This window comes from Meriones unguiculatus, chromosome 6 (assembly GCF_030254825.1).
Source record: "Meriones unguiculatus strain TT.TT164.6M chromosome 6, Bangor_MerUng_6.1, whole genome shotgun sequence".
Classification (NCBI taxonomy): domain Eukaryota; kingdom Metazoa; phylum Chordata; class Mammalia; order Rodentia; family Muridae; genus Meriones; species Meriones unguiculatus.
Window position 1 is genome coordinate 136,080,898 of NC_083354.1, and position 16,073 is coordinate 136,096,970.

Below are 16,073 nucleotides of genomic sequence, written 5' to 3' on the forward strand. Positions count from 1 at the left end.
TTGCAGCAGCTGTTCTTACCTTCTGTGCTGTCTCCCAGCAAATAGTATAACCCTGTGAAAGAGTCTGCCTAACTTCTTAAGATAACCCAGCTTTCTGTTTTCTTTGTGTGTGTGTGTGTGTGTGTGTGTGTTCCAGTAAAACTTTATTATTTATGGGCACTAAAATTTGAATTTCATATAGTTTTCTTTTTTTATTAAATTTTTATTTTTTATGGTAATTACAGTTTATTTATTTTGTATCTCAGCTGTAGCCCCTTCCCTCATTCCCTTTCAATCCCACCCTCCCTCCCTCATCTCCTCCCATGTCCCTCTCCAAGTCCACTGATAGGGGAGGTCCTCCTCCCCTTCCCTCTGACCCTAGCTTATCGGGTCTCATCAGGACTGTCTGCATTGTTCCTCTGTGGCCTAGCAGAGCTGCTCCCCAGTCAGGGAGAGGTGATCAGAGAGCCAGCCACTGAGTTCAGGTCAGAGATAATCCCTGTTCTCCTTACTAGGTACCCATTTGTTTACTGAGCTGCTATGGCCTACATCTGTGTAGGGGTTCTAGGTTATATCCATGCATTGTCCTTGGTTGGAGTATCAGAAAAGACCCCTGTGCCAAATATTTTGATAACCCAGCTTTCTGAGTTTTTGTTGTTGTTGTTGTTGTTTTTGGTACATTTTAATTTTTAGATCATTTCCCACTCCTTTAGTTGGATGTTTTGTTTTGTTTTTTTGTGTTTCTAACATCAGTTTTCAAACATCTATTTTATGTTTTAAGTCACTCAATTATAAAATTTTCATTATCTGAATATGCTAATAGTCTAAAATGAGTTGTGTTTTTCTTATGTTGGGTTAGACCTTGTATTCTGAAGTTTGAGAAAGGCCATGATTTGGTGATGCATACGTATATTCTTTTTAGTGGTAGATTGTTCAGTACATTAAAAATGTCATATTTTCAGAGTCATCTACTTTATTATGACTTCAGTTTTATTTTTTAGGATAGTATACTGGAAGAACAGTTACGAATGCATCTTCATTGTTGTTTGACACTTTGTGATTTCTGGGAGCCAAACATTTCAGTTGTCACCATTCTATGGGAATATTATAGTAAGAACCTGGTAGGTAAACAATATTTGTTCCACAAGTTTGAAGTTTTCTTGTGATATTTGAGGGGCATTATATGATTTAATTATGAAAAATATTTTTTTTTAAAATACTAATTCTTTGGAGTAAACTGTAGCTTGTAAGTGGTTTCATCTTTCACAGATATTTTCTGTAGAAAGCTTGCATATGGAATTGGCATTTGGTGTACCTTTTCTCTTGAATGGGTAAGCAGAATAACCAGAAGATTGGGATTACACAAATTACAAGTGTTCATTTATAAATTAAAAATAGGGGGATGGAGAGATGGTGCAAAGGTGAAGAGCACTGGCTTTTCTTCCAAAGTTCAATTCCCAGCAGCTACGTGGCAGCTCCAGAACCGTTTATAATGAGATCTGGCCCCTCTTCTAGCATGCAGGTGCACATGCATGCAGAATATGTATAAATAATAAGTAAATAATAAATTTAAAAAATATTTAAACTTAAGCATATAAAATTTTTTAGATTTTCATTTTATGTGTATGTGTATTTTGCCTGGATGTATGTTTGTGCCACATTTGTGTGCAGTGTCTTCGGAGGCCAGAAAGAGGGCATCACCTCTGGAACTAGAGTTACTGATGGTAAGTCACCATGTTAGTGCTGGGAGTTGAACTTGGCTCCTTTGGAGGAGCAGCCAGTAATCTTAATCCCTGGGCCATCTCTCCACCTCCCCTCATTTGTTATAATGTTGTAATTTTCTGCTCTGACATAATTAATAGTCACTATTGTTCATAATAAGAAATAATTTTAGTACCGGAGTAGCTTTTAAGCTAGTTGGTAGGTATATACATTATACACACAATGGGAAGAAAAAAGTTTAAATACAATACAGAAAGGTGTTCTTATACCTCTATCTAAAGTTAGAAGATTACGATCTTTTTACTTGACCTCGTTAGACTTGTCTTTCTAGTCCCAGAATGGTTTGGGCTGCAGTATACTCAGTTGCACGGAGGTCTAGGAGAGCATTATCTATCCCTGTTGTGGTGCATCTAGTCTAGAAGGACTAGAAGGACTGTTGGAGAGATGGTGCATGAGTCTGGGCAGACGGGCAGACTGAAAAGCTGAAGATGATATGATGCTCAATTAAATTCCAGTTTATTCAGAGGATAGTAGAAAGCTACAATGTGGCATCAAATATGTGTTTGATAATATTGTTTATGTAAATAAATGGGTCCAGGTGAATTAGTAGTAGTAGTATACATAAGTAATGTGGCTGAGAACTCAGGGAAACTGTATTTAGAAAGGAGAGGGAGAAGTAGGAAAATAAAAATTTTGAAAACATTTAAAGATCTGTTACTTTTGTGAGTAAGAAGAATGGGTTTAGGAGATTTGAGTTTTGGGATAAATAAATAACTTCTTTTTCAAGATAGAAAATGGTAATGGGAGGCAGTCCAGCAAATACCAAGTTTTTATTTGTACACAGAGCTTATTAAATGAGAAAAATGTGTGTGAAATAGAATATAGGCTTGTTGGGAAAATGACAGAGTTTTTTGAAACAAAATGTGTCTAAGGTGAGTTGGGACTATCCAGCCATAGAAGGCTTGGGAAATAGTCATGTCATAATCCAATTTTAAGTAACTCCGCTGCCCAGAGAATGAAAAGTCCAACATAACAAGAGTAACAAAAGAGTAAATGGATTAAAGCATAGAATAACCTAACTTCTAATGAACTGTAATTATTGATATAATTTTATACGATCACCAGTTGTATGTTTAAGGAAATAAAGAATCTAAACCATGAACATTATTGTTAGTTAAAAGCCAATCACGAAAAGCTGTTGGGAATCACTAATATAGGCAGATTGCCCAACAATCTAATCAACTTTCACATTGCAGAAAGTATGTGTCTCTTTATGAAATACAATAGGAGCCACTGAGTACTACCAGTGATAAGTTCCAGCCAAAACCTTTAAGATGATCAAAGTGTCTATTGAAATGATAGGTATCTAAGAATGTTACGTGGAGATGTGAGAATGAACAGAATGTACTCTATTATGTGTCTGAAATAGTCAAAGAACAAAATCAATGAAATAAAAAGAATGTTAAGTGACCTTCAAGGAATACAAACATGAGAAACTTTACATCTAATAACTGTATATAAAGGAATTATACATATGTTTGGTTGACACTTGTACATGCACTTCATTGCAATTCTATTTACAGTACTCAAATTAGGGCATCGGCTATAAATGTCCTTAGGATGAATGCACTCTTTCCTCTTGTGGCCATTGGTAGAGTAGCAGCTGCCAAGTGGAGTTCATTCTCTTTGTGACCTGACCAAAGCAAAAACTGTAAAAGCATTCTGGTGTACCTCTTCATATTTGGGGAAAGATTTCTTTTTCATTCTTCAAAGACCTGAGACAGAAGTGTAGTTTTTAGTCTGTGTCCATATGAAATGTTGATGAAATTCAGGTCATGCAAGCATGCTATAAAGATAAACATATTGGCAAAGTTGTCTACAGTCATCTTCATTGAACTGGTACATAGGAAGATACTAATGGCACAGCTGTCGATGTAGACACTCGTACCAGCAAAGTGCTCATCACCAGGCTAAAAATAGACATTTTAGAAATCCTTGAGTAGAAAGCCAAATCAAGCAAAGTAGGGAGGAAAAGGGCAAATATAAGAAATAAATAATTGAGAGGCTGGAAGAATAATTTTATATGCACCTTTTATGAAAAACAGCTTATATGAAAAAACTGCATAAAGGAATTTGATGTATGTATACAACAGAGTTTATTCAACCATAAGGAATAACAAAATTGTGATTGCTGAGTATCTTTTCTGAGACTGACATTCAACCAAGGACCATGTATGGATATAACCTAGAACCTCCACTCAGATGTAGCCTGTGGTAGCTCAGTAACCAATTGGTTTCCCAAAGTGAGGGGAACAGGGACTATTTCTAACAGGAACTCGATGACTGGCTCTTTGGTCTCCCCACCCCCGAAGGGAGGAGCAGTCCTGTTAGGCCACAGAGGAGGGCTTTGCAGCCAGTCCTGAAGATACCTGATAAAACAGGATCAGATGAATGGGGAGGAGGTCCCCCCCATCAGTGGACTTGGAAAGGGGCACGGTGGAGATGAGGGAGGGAGGGAGGGAGGGACTGGGAGGGAATGAGGGATCGGGACACGGCTGGGATACAGAGTTAATAAAATGTAACTGATAAAAAAAAAATAAAATAAAAAAAAAACAAAACAAAATTGTGTAATTTGGAAGCATCATTATGTTAAGTAAAATAAGCCAGACTTAGACAAATATCTTATGTCCTCTATCAAACATGGAACCTAAATTTATCAAAAACAAGGCACTAAGACCAGGCATAGTGGCCCATTCCTTTAATCCCAATCCCAGCAGTTGGGAGACAAAGGCATCTCTGTGAGTTTGAGGCCAGCCTGGTCTACATAGTTCCAGGACAGCCAGATCTACACAGAGAAACCCCGCCTCAAAATAAATAAATAAATTCATTAATTAAAAGATAAAAAAATAAAAATAAAACTCAAAGCATCAAAGGAAAAGGAGGTTAGGGATGATGAACGTGACTAGAGAGGACAAAGAACAATAAGGAGAATGAATATATGATCAAAACACATGTATGGTAGTTTAAATGAGAAATACCTTCCATGTTTCCAGGCATTTGAATACTGGTTTTCCAGTTGGTGGCTGTTAGGGAGGGTTAGGAGGTAGAACAAGTGTGTCAGTAGGGACAGGCTTTGAGATGTCAAAGATAAGCACCATTCTCAGTTTTCTTCCAATTTATGGTTCAAGCTGTTCATGCTCAGCTCAGCCTCTACTCCAGCCACCATGCTTGCTCGATGTCACACTTCTTTGCTATGGTAGATGCTTATTCTCTAGAACGAACCATAAGCCAAATAAGTCTTTCCTTGTAAAAGCTGCCTTGTGTTTTATCACAGTGATAGAAAAGTAACTAAATACAGCATGCCACACACGTATGAAAGTATCTTAATGGAACCCGTTATTTTGTATAATGAAGATATATATTGAGTGCTCATTATCCAAAAACATTAAATGACTTAACAAAAATGCTGTGAAACGTAGAATAAATAGGTTTTAAGGAATATAGCCTCATTAAACAAGCCAACTGCTAAAAACAGATTTTGGGAAAAACACAAAATTCAAAGACCCCTTCATGTACTCTATTTTTATGCATTTAAAACAATTTTGGGGTATATATGATAATTACAATCTAATAAAAATCCTTGTAAGTATAATGGGTCAAACTTTAATAAGCTAATTAGTATTTGTAGCTTTTACTTTTACTAAGAAACTTATAAAACTATGCTGTGCATTTTGTTTTTGTTTTTTATTTAGAATAGCTCCTTCAGCATTTCTTGGCTTCCTTTGAAAGGCCTTACTAATATCATCAAGTCATCATTGTCCATGCTCACAATGGTGAAGACCTACTGTTGTGATAAACAAGACCCTGACCTTTATAAATCCAGCAGCAGTTACATCATTTTTCTTTGCATTTTGGCGAAAGTCATGAAGAAAGCAATAAAGAATAGTGGCTCTCATCCTTGGAAACAGCTTAAAGGAAGGTATGTGTTGTAAATACCTTTTTTGTCATGAGTGCTCACGAGTACATTTGGAAGTGTTGCTGTTTATGTTTTTGACGTTAACTTGTGGTCAGAGTCTTTGCATATTTAAAATGTGTTCCTTAACCTAGGATGCCAATTCCCCCTTTTTGCAATTTGTTTTAATGAGGAACAAACTTAATACCCATAAATTAGAGGGTTTCAGTTTCTTACTCAGCTAACTAGTACTGAAAATTGGAATTCTATGTGTTAAATACCAAAGTATTAGGAACAATTTTGACTACAATGAATTGTAATGTTGTATAATCCTTTGCTTTAGTTTATTGAAAATTATAGAATGAAAAAAATCTTTTTATGGCACATTGGAAGCAATTAGGTTCATTGTTTACATTTTTTAGGTTCGTTGTTTACATTTAATTAAAAAATTAAGTTTCTTAATTAAAAAATAATTATTTGATTGTTATTTATTTACATGTATATATGTGTATGTCTGTATATAAGCATGTGCCTGAGGTTATGGACATCCTTTAAAGCTGGAATTATAGGTAGTTAGTTGTGGGTTCTGAGACTCAAGCTCTGGTTCTCTGCAAGAACAATACATGTTGTTAACTACTGAGCCATCTCTCCAGCCCCAATAAGGCTTGCTTTATTGATTGATTGATTGATTAATTTATTAATTTAAATTTCAAGACTGTATTGCTCTGTGTAGGCTGAGCTGTCCTGAAACTTACTTTGAAAACCAGGCTGGCCTTGAACTCACAGAGGTCCTTCTGCCTCTGCCTCTGCCTCTGCCTCTACCATTCGGCCATTGTTTGAATTTTTTATGTTCTTTGAACCCAGAAGTTTCAGTGCTGCTTCTTTAAATGAGAATTGATCAGAACCTAGTAGAGCCAAATAGCTCTAATGTTCTCATTTGGAGAGTATGCCTACTTTTCATTCTGATTTGTTTGTCGGTCTCTCTTCTTTCTCTCTCACTCTCTTCCTCTCAGTCTCTTTCCCCTTCTCTCTCTGTTATTCATTTTTGCATTTTCTCTGTTTAATGGATATAATCTATTTATGTTTGTTTTCAATTTCATGACTACATGGAAACTTTTTTTTAAGCCTTTGTCATGTAGTATACCACTATATAGTATTTGCTTGTCTTGTTTGGTAAGAACATTGAGGGAGAAAATACTTTTCTTTTTTTATATAGAATTTCCTTTCTTTGTTTTATTTCAATTTATTTATTTTTTTTCTATATTTTTTTTATTAATTACACTTTATTCACTTTGTATCCCCTCATAAGCCCCTCCCTCCTCCCCTACCGATCCCACCCTCCCACCCCCTTCTTCACGCATGCCCCTCCCCAAGTCCACTGATAAGGGAGGTCTTCCTCTCCTTCCTTCTGATCTTAGTCTATCAGATCTCATCAGGAATGGCTGCATTGTCAACTTCTGTGGCCTGGTAAGGCTGCTCCTCCCTCCAGTGGAGGTGATCAAAGAGCAGTCCAATCAGATTATGTCAGAGGCAGTCCCTCTTCCCATTACTATGTAACCCACTTGGACACGAAACTGCCATGGGCTACAACTGTGCAGGGGTTCTAGGTTATCTCCATGCATGGTACTTGGTTAGAGCATGAGTCTCTGGGAAGACCCCTGTGTTCAAATTTCTGGTTCTGTTGCTCTCCTTGTGGAGTTCCTGTCCACTCCAGATCTTACTATTTCCCACTTCTTACATAAGATTCCATGCACATTGCCCTACAGTTGGCCATAAGACTCAGCATCTGCTTTGATAGTCTGCAGGGCAGAGCCTTTTCAGAGGCCCTCTGTGGCGGGTTTCTAGCTTGTTTCCTGTTTTCTTCTTCTTCTGATGTCCTTCCTTTTTGCCTTTTGGGATGGGGATTGAGCATTTTAGTCAGGGTCCTCTCTAGATTAGTTTCTTTAGATGTACAGATTTTAGTTTAATAAGCTGAGTGTTGTTGGATGCCCCTTCAGCATTTAGGACAAGAGAATTGTTACTTCAAGATCATCCTTAGCTATATTGGGAGGTCAGGACCAGCAAGGCTGCATGAGAAACTTCTCAAACTTAAGTACTTCTATGAAAAACGTAACACTCGTAACTCCATTAATTAAAAAATTATTATAATACACTTGATAATATTATAGGCCAATACTCAGTATAACCATTGTAGTGGGGATAGTATGGAAAGAAAGAGAATTAAATAGTTCTTTACTTTGTGGAGCATATGAGCTCTTACGTATGCAGTTCCATTGTGAATGAACACTCAATCTGTATGCTTTACTTATTCATATCTTAACAACCAATTGTATATATAGAAATTATAAAAAAGGCTCATTCACGAGTAGAAAGTCATGATGAATTATATTCCAATTTTAAACTCTTGAATGTTGAGAGAAATGTACTGTTAGGTTATAGTGGGTAACTTTGATGAGAGATTAAATTTTGTAATGGTTGGCTTAGGTATTTGAACTCTCATAACTTTTCCTTATAACTAGGTAAAATAACCTAGCTCCTTGAATTGTTATACAGTACAAAATAAAACCATGTCTTTCTGAAGGGTGGAGGGGAAAACATTTAAGAGCAGTTATGAAAAACTGTTGAGTTAAACTTCAGTGAGAGCACTCGGAATTGTGCTTAGAAGAGTTTGGTTTTAATTCTGTGGCAATGCTTGAGGTAAGCGGTTTCTACAGGAAGGGTTTATTTGCTTCTTGGTTCTAGATTTTCAGTCCATGACCCATGACCTCTGTTGCTTTGGCTGAGGAGGTGCATAACACTGAGCAAAAGCCACTTGCCTTCTTGCCAGGGACAGAAATACAGGTGACAGCAGGTTGGTGTCTCAGTAAGTGCCCTAATTCTATTTGGCCTCTATCCTACAGATGCCACTATCTCCCAGTGCACTTCACTGCTGCACAACCTCACACCCCTGGACATTTTGAGATCCAGGCTATAACATATACGCTGTCTTATTTGTCAGGAAGTAAGGAAAATGATGGGAATTCAAAGGGGAAAAGTATGCACCATAGGAAATGAGCATTTCCATCCTCTTTGGGAAGAGCTCCTGAATCCTGTGATTCAACTCTAATGGTTTGCTCTGTTAGTGGGCATTGTGAAGTAGAAATAATGACAGGGCAATATCAAAGTGACAGTTAACTAAAACTTGACCTAGGGAAATGGCTCAGTGGATAAAGGTAGGAATTAAAATCTCCGTCATCTTGTACATGCTGGGTAGATTCAGAGGCTAACACAGTCTTAGCCCTTGAGAGGTACATACAGTGGACCCCTGGGGTAAGGTGCCCAGCAAGACTGTATGAAAGGATAAACTCTGTGTTCAATGAGAGGCCCTATCTCAATGTGGGGTACAACTGAGAAAGACTGATGCCAACCTCAGGCCTCTGTACCACACATAAAAAATTAGCTGAAATTTTATAGTAATACTGTGTCATGAATATTGGAGGAAAATATTTTTAAGTGATAGATTTTAGTTAATGAGCTAATGTTACTACTTTCATGTTTTATAGAATATACTCTAAATTTCATCAAAAACGAATGGAAGAACTAACTGAAGTTGGCCTACAGAACTTTTTCCTCCTTTTTCTACTGTTAGCAGCTGTTGCAGAGATAGAAGATGCAGCAAGCCGTGTTCTAGAGCTCCTCCGTTTCCTCAGGCCTGCCTCCACGTCATCTTACAGAGCCCTTGTTTGGAAGGGTCAGATGGCATTCCTCCTGATGTATGCTCAGAAAAACCTGGACATTGCTGTTTGGGCTGAGAAACTGTCACGTGAGTTCCAGGAGAAAGCCAAGGAATTCTTGGTGTCTAAGAATGATGAAATGGCCCAGAGACACACTCTGTGGACACTGCTCTCCATCTACATTGATGGGGTTCAAGATGTGTTTGAGAGCAGCTGCTGCTTATACCCTGCTCACGAGCATCTTCTCAATGATGGATTTAGCATGCTACTGCGAGCCTGTGGGGAGTCTGAGCTTAGGAGAGTGCTGAGCTTTCTACAGGCTGTGCTGGCTAGAATCAGGTATGTTTTCTAACACAGTGCTGGTAAGCTTCTCTTTTGACATACTTATGGACTCCAAGTGTAGAAGACAGTGATTTTACTACTGTTTTGGCGTATGTCATTAGTTTCCAAACACTAGTTCTTCCCAAGAAAGCTTTTATGTAGGCACGGGCAACAAAAGTAAACTGAGATCACCCTGGTGTGAGTCTGGAGCCCTGTATTCAGACCAACCTTCTGTGTTGTCTCTCCCCTAAGTGACCAAAAGAGGTGTGCTAGTTTGAGCAAAACTAGCACAAGTTCAAGTGTAAGGCGGCTTTCATAGAAGTCTATGGAATTTTTTTCCCTTAGGGAGGTTTGGGTTACAGTGTACTATTTTATTTTAACTCGGTATTTTGTGTGTGTGTAATGCACGAATGTGAGTGGGTATGTACATTCTATGGCATATATATAGGAAGTCACAGGACAACTTTCAGGAGTCAGTTCTTTCATGGAAAATCTGGGGATCAAATTCATGTTACCAGGTTTGCACAGTAAACGGTTTTACCTGCTAGCCATCTGGCCACCTCCTACGTTGTATGACTTTTTTCTTTTAAAATGGTGTTTTTAAGTTGGAACTGAAAGTTTACTTGTAATCTCCACTGTCTCAAATAGTTCCTGAAATTGTTGTTGTATTTTTTAACAGAAATCAATACAAGGCTTATGTTTTTAGGCCCGTTCCAATTGTACAGATATGTTAATTTACAGATATACTCATTTGTAAATTATTGACTGATATAACTATAGTTAGAATATTTATTGCATTTAGATTATTTTGTATATTTTACTTTTTGAATATTTTTTTTTTCTTCTTAAGACAGGGTTTCTCTGTGTAGCCTTGGCTGTCCTGGACTCACTTTGTAGATCAGGCTGTCCTCGAACCCATAGTGATCCACTTGCACCTGCCTTCCTGAGTGCTGGGATTACAAGCATGCACCACCATGCCCAGCTGAATATGTGTTCTTAATAAGTTTATCCCTGTGTAGTCATTGTTAGTGAAAAGTTGGCTAGAACTTGAATATAGAAATATGACTTTAGGGGCTGGAGCACAGTACTAGAGATATAGATCTTTGAATAAAAATGTTTTTTTGGAGTCAGAATATATCAACATATTTTCTTTTATCTAACAGACTAAATTCATTTTATGTATCCATTTTAAAAATAGCATTTCCCTGTGCTTTCTAGCTTAAATAGAAATTTCTGTCTTCATTCAGTTTTAGTTGGTAATATAAAAGGCAAGGGGGCACTATTCTGAACTGCCATGGTAATTGAGAACTACCATACTTGGAAGATTTAAAAACAAAAGAACAAGGGAGGAAAGAGTTTTACATCTTCAGAAGAGTCAGTCCTAGAAAAAAAGTAGCAAAATGTAAAATAATTTTTTAATTTTTTTTTATTTTTATTAATTACACTTTATTCACTTTGTATCCCCCCATTATCCCCTCCCTCCTCCCCTACCGATCCCACCCTCCCACCCCCTTCTTCACGCATGCCCCTCCCCAAGTCCACTGATAAGGGAGGTCTTCCTCTCCTTCCTTCTGATCTTAGTCTATCAGATCTCATCAGGAATGGCTGCATTGTCAACTTCTGTGGCCTGGTAAGGCTGCTCCTCCCTCCAGTGGAGGTGATCAAAGGGCAGGCCAATCAGTTTATGTCAGAGGCAGTCCCTCTTCCCATTACTATGTAACCCACTTGGACACGAAACTGCCATGGGCTACAACTGTGCAGGGGTTCTAGGTTATCTCCATGCATGGTACTTGGTTAGAGCATGAGTCTCTGGGAAGACCCCTGTGTTCAAATTTCTGGTTCTGTTGCTCTCCTTGTGGAGTTCCTGTCCACTCCAGATCTTACTATTTCCCACTTCTTACATAAGATTCCATGCACATTGCCCTACAGTTGGCCATAAGACTCAGCATCTGCTTTGATAGTCTGCAGGGCAGAGCCTTTCAGAGGCCCTCTGTGTCGGGTTTCTAGCTTGTTTCCTGTTTTCTTCTTCTTCTGATGTCCTTCCTCTTTGCCTTTTGGGATGGGGATTGAGCATTTTAGTCAGGGTCCTCTCTCTTGATTAGTTTCTTTAGATGTACAGATTTTAGTAATAAATTGTTTTTATTCTACCTTTTAATATTAAATTTAATTTTGAATAGATTTTGGGGAGGTTGAATTTGGGGGATTAAGAGAGAGTCTAGGCTGGGAAATCAAAATCATGATGTAATTGAGGTGGGCCTAGAATTCAGAATTTCATTGTTCTAATCCGTACCGTCCAAATGCTGGGATGACAAGGTGTATGTCACAATGCCTGGCTTTACATAGTTTTTTTAGATTCATCACCTATAAATATTCTTACTCTAGCAGTTTTCTGTTTTGTTAATATTCTTTCTTTACATTGTGAATATAATGTGGTGAAATGTGTTAACTCTCGCCTTCACTCTGTAGTTTAGTGATTCTCTTAGGAACGAGTTTGTTCTTTAGGGGATATTTGGTAATGTCTGGAGATATGTTTAGTTGTCACAGCTAGGAAGATGCCCCTAGCATTTTGTGGGTGGAGGCCATCATACATCTAAAGGTCTAACAGTTCCCCAGGTAGATCATACAGCAGAGCTCAGCAGTACTGAGGCAGAGGAACACTGCTGTACTTCTGATTCCCTAAGGACCTTTCAGATGTTTTCTGCTTCTTTTTACATTTGAAGGGTTCTTGATCTGTGTTAGAAACCTCCTTTTCTCTTTGCTTAGTATTTTCTGGGCAGCTTTTTATGTTGTTATGTGGAGACTCGCCTACTTCTTTTTAAAGACTACTTAGTGTTACATTATAGTGCTGTATCAAGGACTTATTTGCACCATTTGTCCCTAATAATGACATTGATATTATTTACCATCTGTATTACAGCACATTTTATTTAACATTTTTATATAAGTGCATCTGTGTACTTGAAGAAGTGTATCTGTAAATTAATTTGTAAGAATGAGTGGTCGTGTGTTTTATAAATGAATGGATATCGTTGAATTTTGTTCATTTTCATTTTTAGAACACTGGAAAATAACTTAGGAAATGCATACAGCCTAAGATAGAAACAAAGTACTGAGTTTAGTGGAAATGCCAGAGAAGAGAAACAAAGCTTGTTTTGAAGCTTGGAGATACTTCAAAAAATAGAAATTGCAAACATTTTTGAATATTTCTTTTCTCAACTTGATATGTATCTACTACTAACATTTGTTTGAGTCTATGAAATTCCTTTTGGTGATTCTGTAAAATTTCAGTGAATGTTTAGCGCTTAAGAGTACTACGTGTTCTTGGAAAGGACTTGGGTTCCATTTCCATCACCACATGGCAACATTGGAACCATCTGTCACTACAATTCCAGGTGATCAGATGACTTCTGATGTACATGGATACAAGGCACACACATTTCATAGAGGTATATGCACACAAAACACCCATCCACATGAAATAAAAATAAATAAGCTTTAAAAAATTATAGTGTGGAATAGAAGAATATTTCAATAGTTTTTGAGGATTTATAATTTTCAAATATTACCACCTTTATTAATTCTTCCATTTATTTATAGATGAAAATGAAATTATAGATACGTTTATCCCATTAGATTTCAGCCTTGAGACTGTGTTCTTTCACTATGCTCACTAGCTGCCTCCTTCTGATGTACTCCCCTGCTCATATAGCACTAATGGCATCACTTCTGTATCATTCAGTAGTGGGAAGTACACTGAGTAAAATCTGCAGACTGTAGACAAGCTTGAAATTATCATTGCTTGTGTATATGTGCATGAGCCTTTTCCTTTTTCTTCTGAAAAATAGTTGCTTCCTGGAGGCATTTGATTCTCTTATTTTAGTAATTTTGCAGTTTATGAATCAGAAAATGAATTATAAAATGTGGAGGCAAGTAAATTACATGTAACAAAATATTGGTCTGATTTATTGATGTCACATCAACCACTTCAATGTTATTTTTGTGATTGAAACAACATTTTGTTCTCTAAAATTCAAATTAGTAAATTATTTTAGCATTAAAGCCAATCTATCTTAAGAATTATAAAAATACTGCTTAAAAGTACTGTATGAGTTATAGGGTTCTGTCAATGGGGAGCACATTGGTGATGAATTTAGAGATGACCATAAGGACTGCAGGGGAAAAGTATACCCAAACACAGTGTGGATTATATATAAGGTGAAGCAAATTTACATTTATGCTAGTAGTTTTTCGTAACTGTTTCTGAATGGAGTTTGAGGTTTGCTCTTCTTGGAGCAGGGTGTATGTCTGTGTATGTGTGAGCATGTGTATGCTGTTTATTGTTAGAGCAGACTATGAAAAAGCGACATTGAATCCATATACACATGTGTATTTTTTTAAGATTGCTTTTTGAAAAAAGCTTAGGTGTGTACACGTGAATGTAGGTGTCAGTGGAGGCCAGAGGGCACTGGAGGCCTAAGAGGGTGTCAGGTTTCCTGAGCTGGAGTTAACAAGCAGTTGTAAGCTTCCAGATGTGGATGCTGGGAACTGATCTTGGGTCCTCCGGGAAGCCGCCTTAACCACTGAGTTACCACTGACTGAAAACAAGTGCCATAAAGAACTTAAAATCTTATAAAATTGGTGTCAAAAATAGAGGAGCTTTGAGAGGAGTCTGAGGCCATTCTGAATGATGCCAGCAGAGTGGTGCAGCTTGTGAAAGTCTCGCTGCTGTTACACTTTAGATTTGTTGACTCGTGCATCTCTGCATCTTAGATAGTAATTTGCTCATATCTGCATTGAAACTAACCACAACATGTATAACAGACCGTGACTTAGATATTTTCAGTTTAGCACTTTCAGATAGATATTGGCAGTGTAGAAAAGCATTTCCTTTGGAATATTTTTTATGAAAGTCCCTAGAAATCACATAGAATTGTTTATTCTAAAAAGAAAGAAAGGGTGCCTCCCCCCCTTTTTAAGTCCTTTGTTTATCTGAACATAGAGATTTGTTTCCTGGGACTGGAAAGATGGTGTAGAGGTTAAGAGCACTGTCTATTCTTCCAGAGGTCTTGGGTTCAATTCCCAGCAACCACATGGTGGCTCACAACCATCTATAATGAGATCTGGTGCCCTCTTCTGGTATGCAGGTATAGATGCAGACAAAGCATTGTATACATAATAAATAATAATAAAAAAATCTTTGGAAAAAAAAGATTTGTTCCTGATTTTTTAAATCCAAAACCTATAACTTTTGTTGGAAATTTTCTTTTTTGGTAGCCTGCGTCAATTACACTGTCCAGTAAAGATATTATAGAAAAGCTCAAAACATTTGTGGTAGTTTTTGAAAATTAAAGCATAGGCACCTGTTCTGCTTTAGAGTTGAGCACAAAGCTAAATTCTTTGACTTTTGATTTAGCTAGGGAAGATGGATTACATAGATTGATGATACTTATTCTTGGCTGCATCCCTGCCCAAGGGAAAGGATGAAAATACTTTACCTTAACAATCTCCTCTGTTTTCAAGTTCAGATGGGAATAAAGTAACAGCCCTTGCATAAATGTTTGTGCAGTTGTGTATATGCGAAGTGTGAATGTATGTTTATGAGTGTGTGCAGTGTGTGTGTTGGATAGATAGCCATTTAATAACTGTATGACAGAAATTACAGAGTCAAGATTACTGATTAAAGGGAGAAGCAGCTCCCTCTAGGCTGTTAAGAAATAATAGCTTCATATGCCACTTTTTTGCTAACTGAAGCTGATGGCTCACCAGAGCATCCTTTATTTCTGATTAAGTAGCATTGTGAAAATACTGTCTTGGTTATGTTAACTAAATACCTCTGTTTAAAACTCTTAAGTGTCAAATAGGTTTATCGGTCATCTTTAGCATTTTACATTTCCTTTATGGAATCACATTTCCAGTTTTCACTTGATGTTATTTGAGGTTAATATAAAAATGCAGTCTTTCATTTGTGGTTAGGTGTAGCTGAAAGCTTTTCTTTAATTATATCCATTCGGCCTGCTATAGTTAAGAGTCTGTCAGCATTTCCATTATAAACCTCTATTTTCAGGTTTTATAACATAGCTATGAAAATTAGCTCTGGGCAAAAACTTGACACATAAGGCCTCGTGGGATTCTCCCTCCTCCTCATCCCCCTTTTTCATTTTTAGTGATGTAAGGGTGAGTGGTTTCAAAATGCCTTTTGGCACCTGCAAATATCATTTTGAACTGAAAAAAGAAACAATACATTTTTAGGCTTTGTAGTTGTTTGTTCTAACACTTAAGGGAAATTGTGGACTTATGAATTTAAGCCAAATGGATATTGATCAACTGACATCCTATTTTGTATTAAACAAGAGCCTAGTATCAAAGAAGTCTAAAGGTATTGGAGA

The 16,073-nt window shown here is 37.3% G+C and overlaps 1 protein-coding gene across 2 annotated transcripts in view; it reads left to right on the forward strand.

Moving 5' to 3' along the window:
- The window catches only part of Mms22l (MMS22 like, DNA repair protein), a 121,010-nt gene that overhangs the window by 32,833 nt on the left and 72,104 nt on the right, over positions 1-16,073 (forward strand). For both annotated transcript variants that reach the window (XM_060386067.1, XM_060386066.1), the window contains exons 12-14: positions 981-1,100; positions 5,454-5,680; positions 9,196-9,705. In XM_060386067.1, the coding sequence (XP_060242050.1) occupies positions 981-1,100; positions 5,454-5,680; positions 9,196-9,705 (857 nt within the window). The remainder of the gene's footprint in view (positions 1-980; positions 1,101-5,453; positions 5,681-9,195; positions 9,706-16,073) is intronic.